The sequence below is a fragment of the Strix aluco genome, chromosome 24, assembly GCF_031877795.1.
Source record: "Strix aluco isolate bStrAlu1 chromosome 24, bStrAlu1.hap1, whole genome shotgun sequence".
Taxonomy (NCBI): domain Eukaryota; kingdom Metazoa; phylum Chordata; class Aves; order Strigiformes; family Strigidae; genus Strix; species Strix aluco.
Genome location: NC_133954.1, coordinates 3,501,214 through 3,520,972, shown reverse-complemented (window position 1 = coordinate 3,520,972; position 19,759 = coordinate 3,501,214). Strand labels below are relative to the sequence as shown.

General features: G+C 54.5%; 3 protein-coding genes across 3 annotated transcripts; 1 reads left to right on the top strand and 2 right to left on the bottom strand.

The window, feature by feature from the left end:
• Positions 1 to 415: 415 nt before the first annotated feature.
• LOC141934319 (feather keratin Cos1-2) lies at positions 416 to 721 on the bottom strand. Its single transcript, XM_074849677.1, has one exon. The coding sequence runs from the start codon at positions 719 to 721 to the stop codon at positions 416 to 418; it is 306 nt and encodes a 101-aa protein (XP_074705778.1).
• A 3,310-nt stretch (positions 722 to 4,031) lies between these two features.
• On the top strand, positions 4,032 to 10,720 carry LOC141934001 (uncharacterized). Its single transcript, XM_074849147.1, has 5 exons — positions 4,032 to 4,083; positions 4,530 to 4,814; positions 9,954 to 10,016; positions 10,355 to 10,527; positions 10,667 to 10,720. Exons 1-5 carry the CDS (start codon positions 4,032 to 4,034, stop codon positions 10,718 to 10,720), a joined length of 627 nt encoding a protein of 208 aa, XP_074705248.1.
• Positions 10,721 to 15,235: 4,515 nt separating this feature from the next.
• On the bottom strand, positions 15,236 to 15,797 carry LOC141934060 (feather keratin Cos1-2-like). The gene has a single exon (XM_074849286.1). The coding sequence runs from the start codon at positions 15,795 to 15,797 to the stop codon at positions 15,492 to 15,494; it is 306 nt and encodes a 101-aa protein (XP_074705387.1). The 3' UTR covers positions 15,236 to 15,491.
• Positions 15,798 to 19,759: the final 3,962 nt, after the last annotated feature.

The following is a 19,759-nucleotide window of genomic DNA, read 5'->3' as shown; positions in this document are numbered from 1 at the left end:
CCAGAGCAACACCCTTCTCCTTTGGCAGCTTGGGGCGTGTCCACACAGGGAAGGACCACATGGAGGCCAGGCTTGAATGCAGCAGAAATTTAATGAGTCAAAAGAAGGAAATAAATTCACTCCAAGTGGAGGTCAGCAGTGCAGAGAACCCCAGGTGCAGTTGAGAATCTGCAGTCCTTGGCCATAGAGAAGTTTCTGCATGATGTCTGTCTGCCTGTCCCAGGGAGGAAGACGAGATAGATGGGCCTTCCCCAGTTGGTGCTGGGGTGCGTGAGGGGAGAGGTAGTAAACAAAGAAAAAGGAAAGAAAGGCAAAACCATTCCGCTATCCCAAAAGCAACCTCCAAAATATTAATCCTCTACCCAGCACCATGTTCTGAGTTCCTCAAGCTGTTTCCTGGGGTTTGTCGGCACCTTTAACAGGGTGGGCACCTTCTGCCACAGTAGCGGCTGGTAATGCAGGAGAGGTCAAAGCCCCCAGAGTTGATGGGCACTCCGTCACAGCTGAGGATGCTGCCAACGGCAGCGGAGGTGGAGGAGCCCACAACGGTGTTCTGTGGGAAGGAGCTGAGGATGGGTCCGGGCAGGGTCACCACCACGGGAGAGGGCTGGATGGCAACGGTGGAGCTCTGGCACTGCCTGACACAGGGCTCATTGCAGCTGTTGGCCAGCGGGGTCGGTCCGCAGGGCCGGCATGGCAGGCACTGGTCATAGCAGGACATGTCTCTGAGGGTGGAGGTGCACCTGGGTAGAAACAGGGAGGAAGCAGAGCACAAGGGTGGGTGAGGAGCTGCCTGGTTACCCTGTCATAGAGGAGATAAGGCCTATACTTAGTGGGGAAATGAACGTTTTGACAAGAGCCACACGGTTTTCATTCCCCCACAAAGAACAGCCTGGCTAAACAAAGATCTCTCCTTATGCATAAACTTAAACTCTACTCAGCCCCCAGCCTCTAAAAGCACACCATGTCCCCACTTCTCTCTGTCATGACAAGAAAATCCAAACCCCAGGACAGGACAGAGCAATATTAGCTGGGATGTCTCTCAAGTGCAGATCTCCCTTTGGAAGAGGACGAGAAGGGGCTTCAGACTCACCTGGTTCCCAAGCAGAAGGAGCCAAGAGAAGTGCATGAGAGAGCAGGGACTTGGGCTGCCTTTTATACCTGCCCTTCACTGCCGCAGGACCAGAGGCACCTTTGCAGAGGTAACAATTTTCTGACAAGCTCATCTTGAATGCAAACCATCGCAGCTAATGCTATGGGCTGTGCTTTCATTTCCTGCACTGCTCCTTTTCATTTCCAGGTTTGTGCCATGCCCATTCCCCAGTGAAGGCTTGTTCTGAGCACTGGGATGAAAGGCCCCAGGATTTCTAGGGCAGGAATGCAGCAGTGCTGGCAGAAGACTCAGCTCAAGTGTTGGATGTTTTCAGAGCAGGCAAGTGATGTCAGTCTGGGTCACTCTGGTGGGGCTGTTTGAAGTGTTGTTCTCAGGAAAAAGCTGCACCCATCCTCAGATGGATGACGTGGGCTCCTGTGCATGAGGTTCTGCCACAGTCCTTCTCCTTCCCTGCCTCCCTCCTCAGCTCACCTCAGTGGTCACTTGTTGTTGCCTCCCCAGGTGTAGGTGTTGTGCTGCTGGGGTTTGACCCCATCCTGCCTAACACTGCCCAGTCCCCCGGGATCCTCAGCAGAGTCCATGGTCCCTTTTGTTCCCATGTATGTTCTTTCCTTGTCTTTACTTGTAAGCAGATGTGTTTGTGTGGATGCACATGGGAGCAAAGATTTGTGTATAATTCCATGCAGGTGTGCACAATGTGTGTATGTGTGACCTTGTGTGTCCTTCATCACAAGGGAATGTGCTGCTCATGGCAGGGACACTCTCCTCTGCTCTGTCCATGAGCACCACAGAGCAGCAGGTTGCCAGGGTCAGAAGGAACCTGAGTGCAGCTGAACGGTGATGGCACCAGCCTGCTAGAGATGTGTCCAGGGAAGACGCTCTGAAGTGCAGCCCCTGGATCCTGAGACCTCCTTTTCTTGTTCCTTCAAACTTACGCTCCGCTGCTGCCAATGTCAGGCCACTACAAGGATGGTTTCACTCCAGCTTGGCTCCTTAGTTTAATTCAGTGTAACAGCAGTGGGAGTGCCTCAGCACGGCTGGCAGTGCCCCCTCCCTGCCTCTCCAGGCCAGGACACAGCTGCTCTCCCCAGCTCTAGAGAGTTCAGAAGGACGGGGATTGCTTTCTGGGCAAGGAGAAAGGCTGAGGAATCCTGCTGACCATGTGCTGGCCATCCCTGAGTGCATCTGCTTCCCGTGCAGTGTCGGTGGTGCCTGGGGTGGGACACATCAAAATGTACATTTGTAGATCATCGGTCTGGTGCTGTATCAGGCAGGACCTGAGACCTTGGAGCAAACAGATAAGGAATGAACAGAACAGAGAGCCTGATATCGCTGTGCTGTGAGGGGAAGGACAGACCCTGTGACTCTCACAAGAAAGCCAAAGACATCGTGGCTGCCTTGGACTTCAGCCCACAAGGACCACAAGGGAAGGGGCATTAGGTTTGACACCACATCCCCCAAAGCCTGCTGCTGCCCCACAGGGCTGTCCAGAAGAGACTCTCTTTCTGACATGGGCTGTGTACAGTGGGTAAATGTTCTAAGCCCATCTGCCCTCCTGAATATTTGTCTGCCTGGGCTCAGGCCCAGCTTGGACACAGTGCAGCCAAGGCTTCCCCCCTTCCCTTGAGTGACCTCGGGGAGATCAGTGCCAGGGAGCTCTGCTGGGAGAGCTCAGCCAGGGCTGATTCCCCTCTCCGTGGAGCTGCTGCTGAGCTGAGGCTCTCGTGTAGCTGAGGGAAACCTTGCTGGTGTCTCAGGAGGTACCAAGCACTGTGGACAAGGAAAGGGCAGGGGAGGTGTGTACCTACAGTTTAGCAAGACCTTGATAGCTCCTTTCATATTTCATTTATGATGAAATTTGTAAGAGATGTGTTCAGTGACAGGATGATAATGTGGGTGGGATATTGGCTGGACTACCAGGCTCAATGGCTGTTGATGAGTGGTGCAAATCTCAGCTAGCAGTCACTTACTGTTGGTCGTTGTCAGGGATCAGCAGTAGGATCAATACACCAATTGTTTCATTAACACACCATGAGCAACTGAAAGGTCAGAACTTCCTGCAAGTTTGGGGATGACACCCAACCACAGGCAACAGGCAGACATTGATCTCTGTCAGCAAATTGTTCCCAGCAGATCCAGGAAGTAAGAGTTCAAAGGAAAGAGAGAAGATGGACTGGACTGTGGAGGTCCTCTGACATGAATCGAGGCTTCTGGAAGAGAGAGATTTCTAGTTAAGCAAGAGGCAAAGAGAAAGAATTAGAACTGGAATGGATTTCGCAGGGAAATTCTGCAATCTCCGTCCTGGGGCAGACTGATCTAGTGGGATTTATTCCAAGCAACAGTTGGTCCAAACAACCTCTGCAGGTCCCTGCTCAGCTACAGTGTGAATGTGTGATTCCCCCTGTCCCCTGCCCTCCCTGAACCCTGCACGCCCAGGTCACCCTTGGCCTCCCATCCCCTCTGCTAGAGAGCAGCTCGGAGGCATTGTGCTCGGCCTGCAGAGGGGCAGCTGAAGGGAGGCTCTCAGCCTCCTCCGTGCCATGGGCAGGAGGTGAGTGGCTGCTGTTTGCAGGCGCTGAGCTCGGGGACAGCTCTGGGAAGCTGCTGCATGTGCTGGGCCAAGGCCCTGCTGCTGCCCCAGGCTGCAGCTGGCGCTGGGCAGGCTTCTTCTTGCTGGGGAGCCCTTGCTGGAGGAGGGAGAGAGTGGGATTGCCGGGAGCGCAAGTGGTGGCGGTGCAGAGCCGCTGAGCACTCTGAGCCCGGGCGAGCCCCCGAGCGGCGCCGGCGCAGGGCTCAGCCCCGGGGCGGAGCTGGCGGCGGCCGAGAGGAGCGGAGGCGGCGGAGAGGAGGCGCCGCGGCCGGAGCAGAGAGCCGGGGCTGGCGGGGGGCAGCGAGGCGCGGGCGGCGGAGCGGCGGGATGCGGCGGGGCCGGGGCGCAGGGCTGGCGGGGCTGGCCGCGGTGCTCCTGGGTGCGCGGGGCTGGCGGCGGCGGCTGGGACAGGGGCTGCGGGGGCCGGGGCTGGGCCGGGTCTCGCCTGTGACCCTCCTGCTCCTCTTGAACCTTATTCTCTTCTCTATCCTCCCTTCTGTCCCCAACGAGGTCGTTCCCTCCCAGCTTGCTTCTCTATTCTGTTACTCCACTTCTGCATCCATCCATCCATCCATCCATCCATCCATCCATCCATCCGTCCCAGCCAATCTCTTTTCCTCAGTCCACTCTCCTCTTCCTCACTCGGACTGTCCTTCCAAACATCCCTCATACATTCCTGTCCCCAAACAACCACTCTCAGAGGAATTGTTTCTCCATCCTGTGTTCTCAGATCACACCCCCATCATCTGTGAAGTGTCCCCTTCTCCCCTCTCCCGCTGCACATGTTCAGCTGAAGCAAAGGGATTCTTCTTTTCTCCTCGGCAGTGGCTGCGGGCAGAGCCCAGGTGCAGCAGGAGCCGTCGGCAGAGACCAACGAGGGCACCGGCGTCACCATCAACTGCTCCCACCCCAACATCCAGACCGGGGACGTCATCCAGTGGTACCGTCAGCTCCCGGGCCGAGCCCCCACATTCCTCGTGAGCTCTTTTCAGGGCTCCAAAGATCTGCAGGCCCCGCCGGGGCGGCTGTCGGTGGCGGCAGACCGCCGGTCCAGCGCCCTGTGGCTCGCCCGGCCCCGGCGCGGGGACGCGGCGGTGTATTACTGCGCGCTGGGAGACACGGGGAGAGGAGCCGGGGCTGCGGCCGGGCACGAACCGCCGCGGGCGGGGCCGGGCGGGGCCGGCGGGGGCGGGGGGACAGCCCCGGGCGGGCCCGCCAGGGGGCGCTGCCGCTCCGCCCACCGTGTCCCGCGCCGCTTCCCCCGCCCGCCCGGCCCCGCCACCAACACCGGCACCACCAGGCCCCCCCAGCAGTCAAGGCCTGGCCTCAGCACCTCTTCTCATTGACGGCCGCTGCGGGTCTGTGCTCCCGAGGCCACCAAAGAGCCGCGCTTGGGCAGCGCTGCCCAGGGACAGGCAGACGGGCTGGGCAAGGCAGGCAGGGCAGGGCGGGCTTTCCCCCAGGCTCTCTTGCTGCCTCCCGACGGGCTCAGACTCTGCTGCCTAACGGGGCATCCTCGGGCCTGTCTGTAACGGCCGGCCAGCTCTGCCTCAGAAATGCCTCGCCCAGGGGACAGAGTCCCAGAGCTTTTGCCCTTCCCGGGCACATGCACCAAGGGCTCCCCCAAGGCTGTTAGTACCGCCAACAGCCTCCCTGCACGTTCGACGGAGCCAATTAGCAACGGGGCAATTAAGAAACCAACGCAGCCAGGAAGTACCCGGTGCAGCAGAGCTCCTCCTGCCCACGGGCAGCCGGGCAGCCCTCGGCTCACACGGAACATACAGGGCCCCTCCTCGGGCTCCGGCCTTTCCCCCCGAGGACAGCCAAGGGAACCCCGAGCAGGTGCTTTCCTCTGCCCCGGCCCCACGGGCACTCCAGGGCTGACTTGCTAATGAAAAGCTTTCCTTGAGAAAGAACAGCCAGAAGGGGTTGCACATTTCGTTACTTTGTAAAAGCTCCAATATACAATGAAAAACTGCATCCTCCAGCTACAGGCTGTCACGGATCTTTCAAAATGTTTCTGCTCATGTTACAGATTCATCCCACGGAGTCAGGAGTTCAAGCTCCACAGCCAGAGGAGAAGCAGATGTCGAGGTCACAGGCACCTTCAGGCGCTCCCCTCAGTGGCTCAGTGTTGAGACCATGAGCCTGTTTGACAGGATTCAGATTTTTCTGATTTGAGGCCCAGGAGACACAGGAAAAGCCTGGTCTGGGCACCTGAGGTGGGTTAAACTTGGCTGGGTGCCAGGTGCCCCACCAAGCTGCTCTATCACTGCCCCTCCTCAACTGGGCAGGGGAGAGAAGATATTACCAAAGCCTCATGAGTTGAGATAAGGAAGGTAAGATCACTCAGCAATTACAGGCTTAAGGAGCCAACACAGCTCTTCAAAGTCCATGGTCAGAGGGTTCCAAGGCACAGAGTGAAGGATCAGCTGTGGTGCCTGTCCCAGCTGCACTTTGTAACTGTGTTTGCAGGGAACTACTGGCAGGGGGACAAACAAGGCAGAGCCACAGGCATGGCCAGGCCAGCACATGGATCAGCCCCATGGTCACATGGCATCAGCCCCTCTTGTCCCTGTTTCCAGCTCTCCTCCCATGCCTGCTCCACGCCAAACTGCCTTGATCCTTCCATTTCCGTTTCTCTGCTTCTTCCCCTAAACAACCCATGCACAACCCCTTGCACAGTCCTCCAATTCTTTTCCACTGCATCCCATAAGGAGTCCAATCCCCCTGTAGGCAGAAACACCCCTGAATTTATAAGATGATCCTCTCTTCTCACTCTTCTCAGAAGTGTCACCTCCAGACAAAGAGGCTGATCAGTTGTAACGAGAGGGATGTGGATAAGATTTTTGTGAAGCAAAGGGTTGTGCTGGATGTCCTCCTGCCACAGAGAGGTCATGTCTCTGACTCTGGCTGGGATGTTTACAGCATCTGCTGTTCCCAGAGACATTTCCCTTGAAGGGCCTCATCCATGGTGTGGGGAGAAGGGAGAGAAAATCCCTGTGGGCACAGAGAGTCACACTCCTGCTTCCAGGTGCCTGTAGCTGTTCCTGGTTCCACCTCCCTTCAGACACTACTGAGGAGGGACAAGGAGCACCTGAGGGGCTGCAAAGGGGCCTGTCTCCAACCCTGAGAGAGGTGGGTGCAAGCCCCTGTCTCTGGTTGGACACTGGATGGCAGGAGATGTTCATTATGGAGCCCAGAACTGGATCCAGCACTCCAGAAGTGGCCTCACCAGCATTGAGTAGAGAGGAAGGATCAGGTCCCTTGTCCTGCTGGTGATGCTCTTCCTACTGCAGGCCAGGATGCTGTTGGCTTTCCTTGCCACGAGGGTGCATTGCCACAGCAGACTCGGGAACAATCCTGAGCTGCTGAAAGTGAGCTGGACACAGCACTGAGTATTCAGGAGAAGTATTGCAGCTGCTTGTCCAAATCTTGCTCTTCCCTCAGTGTCCACCAGTGACCCCTCTTGGAGAAGGGGGCTCTTGGTAGGAGACATGACTGCTCCTGTGGGATTACCTCCTTGCCAAAAGAAACCCAAGGAAGGCAAATGTCCTCCTAGCCCTGCTTCTGGGGATCAGTGAAAGCCTCAACTTGTGACAAAGACCCATGAGCCAGGCACTGGACAAGATGCTCTGTTCAACCCCTTGAGGTCTCCCCCTGCTTTTCATGTCTCTCCTGCAGCTGTGGGAAGTCAACAGCACTTGGCTGGGGGAGTCCCTGTGTCTCTGAGTCCCTGTGAGTTGTTTGCCCAACAGTAAACTGCTGGTGGCTGCAGTTCTGGGATGTGCATTTCTGGGTTCTAGTGTGTCCCTCTGTGCACACATCTCTTATTATGCTCAGTCTGTCTGTTCCTGGAGTGGGGAAGCTGTGGGATGAGCTGGAAAAATCCGCCATGGTGGCAGACCAACATGTCCTAATTACGAGAGTGGGGTCAGCTCAGTAGGCCATGACAGTGGATGTTGACAGTGAGGCCGCTTGAGGTGTCAAAGAAATTTCCGTTTTTGTGGAAGACAGTGGGTGTCTTATGTGTCCAAAGGAGAGATGGGCCAGAGGGAAAGAGAAGGAGGCAAAGAGAGTGAGGCACCTGGAGAAAAATGTCTCTGTGAGGTTCTGCAAGAGATATGAGAAGTCCCCTTATCACCTGAGTGGGGTAAGAATGATAAGATTTGGATCCCACCTGGTGGTGGAATTCAGGTCTGTCCTCATGCTGGGATGTTCCCAAAGAGCTGTGAGAAAATGTTCAGGGTCTTGCAGGAAAGGCAGGACATCTGGGAGAGCAAACAATAAATACGTTGGAATATGGGAGCACAAAGTAACTCATTGCAGAATGATATTTCACATGACCTGAGTGCTTTTCTACACCTGTCTTATCTCTGTCTTATCTCTGAGTTTGGGGGAAGGGGCCCTCAGCTCTCCCCTGGCATCTCTGCTTCCCCTGGGCAACCAGGGATCTGCAGGTCAAAATTTTCTTCCAGGAGGGGACAGTGTCAGTGGTTTGAGATGAAGGAGAAGGTGGTGACAGAGTCTCAGGTCCTCTTGTTTTCGCCATGGATTACATGGTACATCTATCCAAATGCTCTGGTGAGGGGGCAGGCAATGCAGGAGGTTGTGGCTGTTTGTTCAAAATTTCCTTGCTGCTGCTCTTTCCTTCCTGTTATTCCCTGTTGCACATTGCTTCTTCAGGTTTTCCTGCAGGCCTGTCTCTTAGAGTATCTGCTCCAGGGTGTATCCCTCAGAGGTCAGAGGTCAAAGTAAGATGGAAAACATATCATGTCATGGGGCAATGCTCCTTCCTGAAATTGCATGATGATTCCAATTTTGGATAATAGTCTGAACCACCTTCTGGAATCTCCTGTTGTTGCATGGTCATGTGCTGAGATCCAGAGGACCTGCTCTCCCCACTGCACTCTACCAGTCCTTGGAGCCCTTCTCATGCCCTACTTCATGGGCCTGCCAGGAGAACACCTGGCCTTGGGGTCAGCTGCCTCATGCCTGGGGGAAGGCCAGGCAGCACAGATGTACCATGGGGGTTTGGGCACTGGCTGCTGTCCTTGGGGTGCCCTGTCTGGTGGGAGCTGGGGGTGTGTGAGTGACAGGAGGGCTCTGGTGTGAGGGCCAGACAGGCTGACTTCATCAACCTTAGGGTCATCTTAGCCCTTTGAACTGTGTAACTGCTGGGCTGTGCAGTGAACTCTTTGGGGGATGGAGGTTGTAGCGGTGACCTGTCATTGCTATCCTTGTCCTTGAGTGCAGGTCATAACCCCTCATTCTGGGGACATGTGGGAATATGAGGAGGATTAGTTCTGGGGCTGTTTTAAAGGATTTTTCTCACATCAATCCCACTCCTGCATCTTTTGCAGACATCTTTTGACTGAGCTTCTTTTCCTCCCATTAAAGCTAGAAAAACTCCCTTTTGCACAAACATGTGAGCTACTGACCTCTCAGAGCCTCCAGCAGAATTGGGCTCCTCTCTAGGGGATAGCAGTGGTCAGGTTCCCTTTCTGCAGGTCATGCTCTGAGGCCAAGGGCCTGTGTCTGAGCAGAGATGCCAGAAGGCAGAGCCCTATGGCCACTGGCTGTGGAGGAGCCAGGTATGACTTCCTCACCTCCAAGAGACAGTTCCTGAACAGTCCCCACTGCCATGTGTCCCATCCTCCCCTTCCTCTCCGAATGATGAACGAAACATCTGCTTTGGTCCCCAACCCGATCACCCACCAATCAAGACAATGCCTTTTTTCCTCAGCAACTCGATACAATGTCCACCAATAAAAGGATTATGTGGAGGCAGAGGCTGGGATGCAGAAAGCTTTAATGACTCTGAAGAGGGAAATTGGTTCACTTTGAAAGGAGATGGCCAGAGCAGGGAGAGCACCAGCAGCTGCCAAATGTCTGTGCCCTTTGGCCATGGTGGAGATCCCAGAAGGGATGCATCATTATGGAGGGAGAGGGGCCGACAGATCCCCCAGCTTGTCTCTGGGGTTCTTACAGCCCAGAAGAAAGACAAGACAAGAAAGAGATTGGAGGGAGGAGAAGGCAGAGAAGTTAGACTTTGGCCATGTTTTTAGAGAGACCCTGCTGCCCTCCCTTGGAAGGATGCTCAGCTTCTCTGAAATCACTGGCCAGGAGCTCTGTCCTCAGTCCAGCATGAGCTTCTGAGTTCCTGGTGGTCCATGTCCGGGCTGTCATCAGTGGGTTTAGCAGGGGGGGCACCTTCTGCCGCAGTAGCGGTTGGTAATGCAGGAGAGGTCAAAGCCCCCAGAGTTGATGGGCACTCCGTCACAGCTGAGGATGCTGCCAACGGCAGCGGAGGTGGAGGAGCCCACAACGGTGTTCTGTGGGAAGGAGCTGAGGATGGGTCCAGGCAGGGTCACCACCACGGGGGAGGGCTGGATGACGATGGTGGAGTTCTGGCACTGCCTGACACAGGGCTCATTGCAGCTGTTGGCCAGCGGGGTGGGGCCGCAGGGCCGGCAGCAGGGCTCGCAGGGCTGGCACTGGTCACAGCAGGACATGTCTTGGGATCTGAGTTGTACCTGTGAGAGAGGTCAGGAAGGAAATAAAACACAGAGATGCATCATGAGCACCTTGTCACTGCAGTATGAGGCTGTCCTGAGGTGTATGAGGGCTTCTTGACCTCTTCCTGCCAGAGTCCAAAAAGAGCCGGCAGCTCCTATGTTGCTACTATCTACCCCTGAGAACAGAATCCAAGACAGTACTGTCCCAGACTCCCTCCAAGCTTAATCTCTCCCCCTCTCCCATGACAAGCAGCCCCAAGATCTGGTATAAAACAAAGCCAGTCACAGCTGACAGGTTCACTGAAGTGAGACCTCCTTTGCGAGAAAGCAGAGAAGGAGAAGGGGCCTCAGACTCACCTGGTTCTCAGGGAGAAGGAGGCAGGAGAAGTGGATGAGAGAACGAGGAGCTGTGCTGGCTTTTATCCTTAACCTTTACTGCCCCAGGCTGACAGAGGCATCCCTTGTAGAGGTGGTTATTATCTGACAAGCTCATCCTGAATGCAAAACATCCCACCTAATGCTATGGGCTGTGTTTTGGCTTCCGGAATCGTCTTTTCATTTCCTGCTTGATGTCAGGTACATTCCCCAGTGAAGGCATCTTTTGCGTGACAGGATGAGAGGCCCAAGCATTTCCGGAGCAAGACATGTCAGCATGAGGAGAGGACTCACCTCACATGCTGGAGGAACCCAGTATGGGAGACTCAAGCTAGACCAAACAGCTGGCTTAGACAACACACACAGACACACAAGCATGTGCACGTGCACACACACGCGCAATCACACACAGAAATCTAAACCTCTAGTCTTTCAGACTTAATTAAGAAGACTCAATGCACCCCAAGAGAGACATATACACTGTCCACACACGTCTTGGACTGGACAGAGTCATCTTCTCCCAGCCCTGTTTGCAAGGGTTCCCTGTGGCTGAGGGAAGACTGATCTGTGCTTGGTGAGAGCGGGAGATGCAACTGATGAGAGTAACATGCCCAGCTTGAGCCCATTCACCCCACAAAACCCTTTTCCCTGCTCTCTGTCTGTCCCTGAGTACAATGGACATGGATATGGGCTTTAGCCATTGGATGGAAGTGCTTCTAGGTGCTGGTGGGACAGCCTGTGGGTTCACTCCTTGTCGCATGATGAAGCAAGCCATGGAGGTGTGACCAGGTAGGCCGTCCCTGCTGTGAGCTTATGTTAGTTGGGGAGTTCAGAGGCCACCATGGGTCAAGGGCAGGATCATTGTCTCCTCAACCTTCTCGCAGACTCTCTGGGAATGAGACACCACCCACAGTAGAAGAAGAAAGAACTAAGGAGCTCTTACTCTCATCTGGACATCAGAAGTTCATAGGATCACTTGGGTAGTAACCAAAGGTGTTCAGGGAGCTGACAGGACACTCTCTACTCAGTCCCTGGAATGGAGATGGAGGAAACACTCTCAGAAGCTTTTCCTAAACTCATGAAAGGCTCAAGAAGGGGCTTGGGATCAGCTGACATGAGTTGAGTGAGGCCAAATCATGCCTGAGCAACATCAATGCTTTCTGTGAGGTGGTGGCTGGCACTGTGGGGAAGGGGAGGGGCACTGCCTGGGCTGTGCCTGGATTTTAGCAAGAGCTTTGACATACCCTCATGGGTGCACACACATGCACACCTATACCCACACCGAGGTACGCACACACACGGGCATGCACACAAACAGACATGTGTCATATCTGTGCCCTTGTAAAGAGGTGTGTGCACACAGGTTTCCAAAGGAGCCCATGAGCAGACACAAGCACAGCCACCCCACAAACCAACATGTACACACAGATATTCAACACACATGCTGACATATATGCATCCTCCTGCACCCATGGGTGTGCAGATATACTTGCACGCTCATGTACAGCGATGTGCACACATAAAAGCACATACCCACACACACCTGTGCCCACACACATATCTGCAGACCAATGTCACACTCGTCCACGCTCACCTGCATGAAGGCACATGCATGTGATAAAACACATACGCCCTCATCAACAGATGTGCACAAACACACCCGCAGCCAATATTTGCGCACACTCCTGCTTGCCTGTGCATTGCCCCAGGCACACACAGGCACACGTATGTGCAAATGGACACATGAGCACAGCGAGAAGAACATGTATGTGAGCATGAACATTCACAGACGCCACTGAGAACCACGAAGCCTATGCCAGTTCTCAGCCTCTCGGGATGACTCTAGGCAAGTCCTTCAGGCCCTACAGTTAAGGCAGTGGGTCGGTTCCTGGCCATTCCCATCAGCTTTAGTGAGATCAAGGGATTGACTGGGCTTCATTACTGTGTTTTTTTACTAGAAAATTGAGAGACGAAGCTGCCATGGCCTTTCCAGGCATAGAGCCTCTCCGTGTCCAGGGTCTGTGTGTCAGGGATAACGTAAAAAATAGAGAACATCCATATTGCTGCAGCCACAAAGAATCACCACATCACAAGTGAGAAAATTCTTACATCTGTGCTGTTCTTACTGATTTCCTAAAGGGAGACATGAGAGTAGGGACAGGCCGCTGCTCTGTAAAGGAAATGGTGCCTCAGTGGTGTATTCACACAGCAGCAGAGCGTGGTGTCCCTGGGACAAGCCAGACTCTCTACAGACTGCAGACACTGAGGCTGGGGCAACAGAAATGAGAGTGGCTGGTTCCAGTAAGAGAGGAACTCAGCCTCTTCCAAGCATTCCTTAAAATGTCATTAATTCGGGCTAAAGATAGAAAGAAAGTGAGGATAGTACAGATAACCTTACATGCCTTCAGATGCTGGGAACCCTGAGCTGCTCTACATCAGCTGAACTCCCAGAATGAGAGGATCACAGAACAGCTGAGGTTGGAAGGGACCTCTGGATGTCATCTGGTCAAAACCCCCTGCTCAAGCAGGGCCACCTCAAGCCAGTTGCACAGGACTGTATCCAGGCGGTTTCTGTGTATGTCTAAGGAGGGAAGATCAGTGACCTCCCTGGGCAACCCACACCAGTTGTCAGTCAGTCCCACAGCACAGCACAATGTGTTGCCCCGTTGCCAGGGCACAGGACACTGTGCATGTCCCATCCACACATGGATTACCCCATTTTGGTCAGCCAGTCTTTTAGAGCATTTTCTTCAAATGGAAACAGATCTCGTCATCATTTCAGCTGTCAAACACCACAGCCTGGTAAGTGTTGGCAGTGAACAAATACCAGCAGCTTTCACGTCCTTGTTTCATGGGGTGTAAATCAAGGTGTACAGCACAGGTTTAAGAATGTTGTAAAGAACAACCACTGTTTTTGTTGATGGTATAAAACACTGTAAAACACCCCAACCTCTGGCACAAATGCCCTTAATTTGAAGTGTAAAGCCTGCATGGATCCTGTGCCCTTTTCCTATCTTTCCAAGAGCTCTTTAGTCGGGCCGGCAAACCAGAGGTCATGCCAGGAGTCAGTGGCAGCACTTGGGCAGTGCTTTGGCAAAAATTCTTACTCATCTGTCAGAAAAAATGCCATTCTTCCCTCTCCTACAAGGACAATTGCAGATGGTATCATCATTGCAAAGGACCTGAGGTACCTTCTGATTATAACAAGGTTTAGTGTGGTAGCATAGGAGGTCTATACGAGAAGATGATGATGGTGATTAGCAGCATGACTAGGGAAAAATTATTTCAGACATGCAAGTGAAATCCTGTTATAGAGCTTTTGTCTTTCAGTTGTTCTGAGCTGTGCTTCATGAGCTGTAATTCCCTCTTGATGAAGGACATGTGTGGGGGATGTCCTGGTTTAGCCAGAATAGGGTTAAGTTTCCCCAGCAGTGGGGGGGAAGCTCTAGCCGTGTTATTCATATATCCTGCTGACCTCACATCCTGGCACGAGCACGGGAGGAATCGGTGATCACGTGCATTGGCGCAGCCAGTTCTCTCTTTGCTGTATCGGTATATACTTTGCTCTGTTCATTGTTATCACAGTTATTGTTGCTGTTGGTTGTGTTGCTGTTGCTCTGTTGTATTAAACCTTTCCTTGTCTCAGTCTCGGGGCTTTGTATTTCACTCCCTTTGTGGGGGAGGGGCAGCGGTCGCGTGGTCTCAGACCCCGGCAGGAACTAAACCATCACAGGGGATTTCCATTCTTCCACTTGTACACTTTTGTCAAGGCATCTGGATGTTCATATAGGAAATAACATATGAGAGTGTAGTGTCTGCTGAGACACATTTCCACCAATCAGAAGGGATGAGATTTACATGTAATGAAATCCTCTCTCCCCACAATGGCAGCCAGTTCCTGAGCACAAACTCTCTGGAGGGACCACTGAAGCAGTCAAGAGCTCTGCACTTACCCACAGCTCTCTTGGGAAGTGCACCCAGCACCCTTGTCCTCACTGATCTTCATGTTCTCCTGCACACTCTGTCTCAGAGCAGTCAGATCCCCCTCAGAAATACACTGTTTCACTGTCCCCATTTCTGTGCTGACTACCCTCAGCTCCCACAGGTGTAGCTCCAATTTCCAGCCTCAAGACATTCAGCAGCATGGGCGACTTTTCCCTGCTAGTCCCGTCCATGTGTGCTGGCCATGGCCCCTAGACTGAGTGGTGGAGGACAGAAGAATATGGAGTAGCAGCTCTGGGTCATCCCAAGGGCTGTTCCCTTCTTTACCACTCTTGCCATTCTGCAAAGCAAATCACCTTTCAGAGCCCAAAGCCAACCCCCTGCCAAGGCAGTGCAGCTCCAGCCATAGCAAGAGGAACGCTCTTGCTCAGGAGCTGATGGGGCTGCTGAGCCCTCAGAGCCTCCTGCCTTTCTGGGCATTTGTGCACAGAGACACAACAAGGCAAGGTCTCCTTGTGCCCTCACCCCCTTGCGCCCAGAGCAACACCCTTCTCCTTTGGCAGCTTGGGGAGTGTCCACAGAGGGAAGGACCACATGGAGGCCAGGCTTGAATGCAGGAGAACTTTAATGAGTCAAAAGAGGGAAACAAAGTCACTCCAAGTGGAGGTCAGCAGCAGAGCGAGCCCTGAGGGCAGCTGAGAATCTGCAGTCCTTGGCCATAGAGAAGTTCCTGCATGATGTCTGTCTGCCTGTCCCATGGAGAAAGACGAGATAGATGGGCCTTCCCCAGTTGGCACTGGTGTGCATGAGGGGAGAGACAGTAAACAAAGAAAATGTAAAGAAAGGGAAAACAATTTAGCTATCCTGAAAACAACATCCAAAATGTTCATCCTCTGCGCAGCAACATTTTCTGAGTTCCTCCAGGTGTGTCCCTGGGGATTTCCTAACACCTTTAGCAGGGGGGGCACCTTCTGCCACAGTAGCGGCTGGTAATGCAGGAGAGGTCAAAGCCCCCAGAGTTGATGGGCACTCCGTCACAGCTGAGGATGCTGCCAACGGCAGCGGAGGTGGAGGAGCCCACAACGGTGTTCTGTGGGAAGGAGCTGAGGATGGGTCCGGGCAGGGTCACCACCACGGGGGAGGGCTGGATGGCAACGGTGGAGCTCTGGCACTGCCTGACACAGGGCTCATTGCAGCTGTTGGCCAGTGGAGTGGGGCCACAGGGCCGGCATGGCAGGCACTGGCCGTAGCAGGACATGTCTCTGAGGGTGGAGGTGCACCTGGGTAGAAGCAGGGAGGAAACAGAGCACAAGGGTGGGTGAGGAGCTGCCTGGTTACCCTGTCACCAGGAAGCCAAAGCCAATACTGAGTGGGGAGCTGGAAGCTCTGCCAAGAGCCACATGGTATTCATTCCCCCACAAACAGAAGCCTGGCTCAGGCAGGGTCTCTCTGAATTTCTAAACCAAAAGCCCCCTCAGCCACATCTCAGCTTCTTTCGCTAAGCACAGTTGCTCTCCGCTTCCCTATGTCATGATAAGAAGATCCAAACCCCAGGACAGGACAGAACAATATTAGCTGGGATGTCTCTCAAGTGCAGATCTCCCTTTGGAAGAGGAGGAGAAGGGGCTTCAGACTCACCTGGTTCCCAAGCAGAAGGAGCCAAAAGAAGTGCATGAGAGAGCAGGGACTTGGGCTGCCTTTTATACCTGCCCTTCACTGCCGCAGGACCAGAGGCACCTTTGCAGAGGTAACAATGTTCTGATGAGCTCCTCTTGAATGCAAACCATCGCAGCTAATGCTATGGGCTGTGCTTTCATTTCCTGCACTGCTCCTTTTCATTTCCAGGTTTGTGCCATGCCCATTCCCCAGTGAAGGCTTGTTCTGAGCACTGGGATGAAAGGCCCCAGGATTTCTAGGGCAGGAATTCAGCAGTGCTGGCAGAAGACTCAGCTCAAGTGTTGGATGTTTCCAGAGCAGGCAAGTGATGTCAGTCTGGGTCACTCTGGTGGGGCTGTTTTAAGTGGTATTAGAACGAAATCCAGACATCTTCAGATGGATGCCGTGGGATCCCGCACATGAGGTTATACCATGTCCATATATTTTCCTGCCTCCCTCCTCAGCTCACCTCAGTGGTCACTTGTTGTTGCCGCCCCAGATGTAGGTGTTGTGCTGCTGGGGTTTGACCCCATCCTGCCTAACACTGCCCAGTCCCCCGGGATCCTCAGCAGAGTCCATGGACCGTTGTGTTCCCATGTGTGTTCTTTTCTTGTGTTTCCTTGTAAGCAGCTGTATTTTTGTGAATGCATGTGGGATCACAGATTTCTGTAAAATTCCATGTCAGTGTGCATGAGCTTGTGTGTATGTGTGACGTCGTGTGTTCTTCATCACAAGGGAACATGATGCTCATGGCCCGGCCAGTCTCCTCTGCTCTGTCCATGAGCACCACAGAGCAGCAGGTTCCCAGGGTCAGAAGGAGCCTGAGTGCAGCTGAATGGTGATGGCACCAGCCTGCTAGAGATGTGTCCAGGGAAGAGGCTCTGAAGTGCAGCCCCTGGCTCCTGAGCCCTCCTTTTCCTGCCCCTCTAAAACTCACGCTCCGCTGCTGCCAATGTCAGGCCGCTACAAGGATGGTTTCACTCCAGCTTGGCTCCTTAGTTTAATTCAGTGTAACAACAGTGGGAGTGCCTCAGCACGGCTGGCAGTGCCCCCTCCCTGCCTCTCCAGGCCAGGACACGGCTGCTCTCCCCAGCTCTAGAGAGTTCAGAAGGACGGGGATTGCTTTCTGGGCAAGGAGAAAGGCTGAGGAATCCTGCTGACCATGTGCTGGCCATCCCTGAGTGCATCTGCTTCCCGTGCAGTGTCGGTGGTGTCTGGGCTGGGACATGGCCCTCTCTCAGGTCCCTGCACATGACAAATGTATTTGTGCATCCCATCAACCTGATGCTGTATGAGGCAGGGACCAAATTCGTGGATGAAACAGGTACTGAATGAAAGGGGTATGAAGCCTGATATCGCTGTGCTGTGAGGGGAAGGACAGACCCTGTGGGTTTCACAAGGAAAGGTAAGGAGCTGATGACTGCTTTGGATTTCAGACCACAGAAACCTTACTGCCCCACACTGGAATCTCACTCTGAGTGCCCAGCAACTGCCCCGGGCAGGGAATTCAAGACAACATCCCCCAAAGCCTGCTGCTGCCCCACAGAGGTGTCACAAAGAGACTCTCTTTCCAACAACGGCTGTGTACAGTGGGTAAATGTTCTAAGCCCATCTGCCCTCCTGAACATTTGTCTGCCTGGGCTCAGGCCCAGCTTGGACACAGTGCAGCCAAGGCTTCCCCCCTTCCCTTGAGTGACCTCGGGGAGATCAGTGCCAGGGAGCTCTGCTGGGAGAGCTCAGTCAGGGCTGATTCCCCTCAGTGTAGCTGAGGACCACCCTCACTGCTTTCTCAGGAGCTAAAAGCCACAGTGGAACAAGGAAAGGGCAGGGGATGTGTGTACCTAGAGTTTAGCAAGAGCGTGACAGCCTCTCTCGCACTGCCTTTATGATGAAACTTGTGAGAAATGTGTTCAGCAAGAGGATGATAATGTGGGTGGGATATTGGCTGGACTACCAGGCTCAAACAGTTGTGATGAGTGGTGCAAAGCCCAGCTAGCAGACACGTACTGACGGGCTTTCTCAGGGATCAGCAGGAGGATCAATACTCCAATGCTTTCATAAACAGCACAAGCAGTGGGAAGGTGAGAATTTTCTGCAAGTTTGGGGATGACACCCAACCACAGGCAACAGGCAGACACTGATCTCTGTCAGACAAATTGTTGCCAGCAGGTCCAGGAAATAAGAGTTCAAAGGAAAGAGAGAAGATGGACTGGACTGTGGAGGTCCTCTGTGACATGAGTGGAGGCAATGAACAGCTTCTGGGATAGGGAAATTTCTAGTTAAGCAAGAGGCTAAAAGAAAGAATGAGAACTGGAATGGATTTCCCTGGGAGATTCTGCAATCTCCATCCTGGAGCGGCCTGATCTAATGGGAAATATTCCAAGTGGGGATTGACCCAGACAACCTCTGCAGGTCCCTGCTCAGCTACAGTGTGACTGTGTGATTCCCCCTGTCCCCTGCCCTCCCTGAACCCTGCACGCCCAGGTCACCCTTGGCCTCCCATCCCCTCTGCTAGAGAGCAGCTCGGAGGCATTGTGCTCGGCCTGCAGAGGGGCAGCTGAAGGGAGGCTCTCAGCCTCCTCCGTGCCATGGGCAGGAGGTGAGTGGCTGCTGTTTGCAGGCGCTGAGCTCGGGGACAGCTCTGGGAAGCTGCTGCATGTGCTGGGCCAAGGCCCTGCTGCTGCCCCAGGCTGCAGCTGGCGCTGGGCAGGCTTCTTGTTGCTGGGGAGCCCTTGCTGGAGGAGGGAGAGAGTGGGATTGCCGGGAGCGCAAGTGGTGGCGGTGCAGAGCCGCTGAGCACTCTGAGCCCGGGCGAGCCCCCGAGCGGCGCCGGCGCAGGGCTCAGCCCCGGGGCGGAGCTGGCGGCGGCCGAGAGGAGCGGAGGCGGCGGAGAGGAGGCGCCGCGGCCGGAGCAGAGAGCCGGGGCTGGCGGGGGGCAGCGAGGCGCGGGCGGCGGAGCGGCGGGATGCGGCGGGGCCGGGGCGCAGGGCTGGCGGGGCTGGCCGCGGTGCTCCTGGGTGCGCGGGGCTGGGCCGGGTCTCGCCTGTGACCCTCCTGCTCCTCTTGAACCTTATTCTCTTCTCTGTCCTCCCTTCTGCCCCCAATGAGCTCGTTCCCTCCCAGCTTGCTTCTCTATACTCTTACACCATTTCCGCATCCATCCATCCATCCATCCCAGCCAATCACTTTTCCTCAGTCCCTTCTCCTCTTCCTCACTCGGACTGTCCTTCCAAACATCCCTCATACAATCCTGTCCCCAAACAACCACTCTTAGAGAAGCTGTCCACTCCATCCTGTGTTCTCAGATCACACCCCCATCATCTGTGAAGTGTCCCCTTCTCCCCTCTCCCGCTGCACGACATGTTCAGCTGAAGCAAAGGGATTCTTCTTTTCTCCTCGGCAGTGGCTGCGGGCAGAGCCCAGGTGCAGCAGGAGCCGTCGGCAGAGACCACCGAGGGCACCGGCGTCACCATCAACTGCTCCCACCCCAACGCAAAGATCACCGACTACATCCACTGGTACCGTCAGCTCCCGGGCCGAGCCCCCGCATTCCTCGCGCTCACT

Coding starts and splice junctions, on each gene's coding strand:
- LOC141934001 (XM_074849147.1), top strand. CDS start 4,032: ATGCGGCGGGGCCGGGGCGCAGGGCTGGCGGGGCTGGCCGCGGTGCTC. Junction 4,815..9,953: donor GGCGGTGTATTACTGCGCGC/TGGGAGACACGG, acceptor ATGCAGGAGAGG/TCAAAGCCCCCAGAGTTGAT. Junction 10,017..10,354: donor TGCTGCCAACGGCAGCGGAG/GTGGAGGAGCCC, acceptor TCTTCCTGCCAG/AGTCCAAAAAGAGCCGGCAG.
- LOC141934060 (XM_074849286.1), bottom strand. CDS start 15,797: ATGTCCTGCTACGGCCAGTGCCTGCCATGCCGGCCCTGTGGCCCCACT.
- LOC141934319 (XM_074849677.1), bottom strand. CDS start 721: ATGTCCTGCTATGACCAGTGCCTGCCATGCCGGCCCTGCGGACCGACC.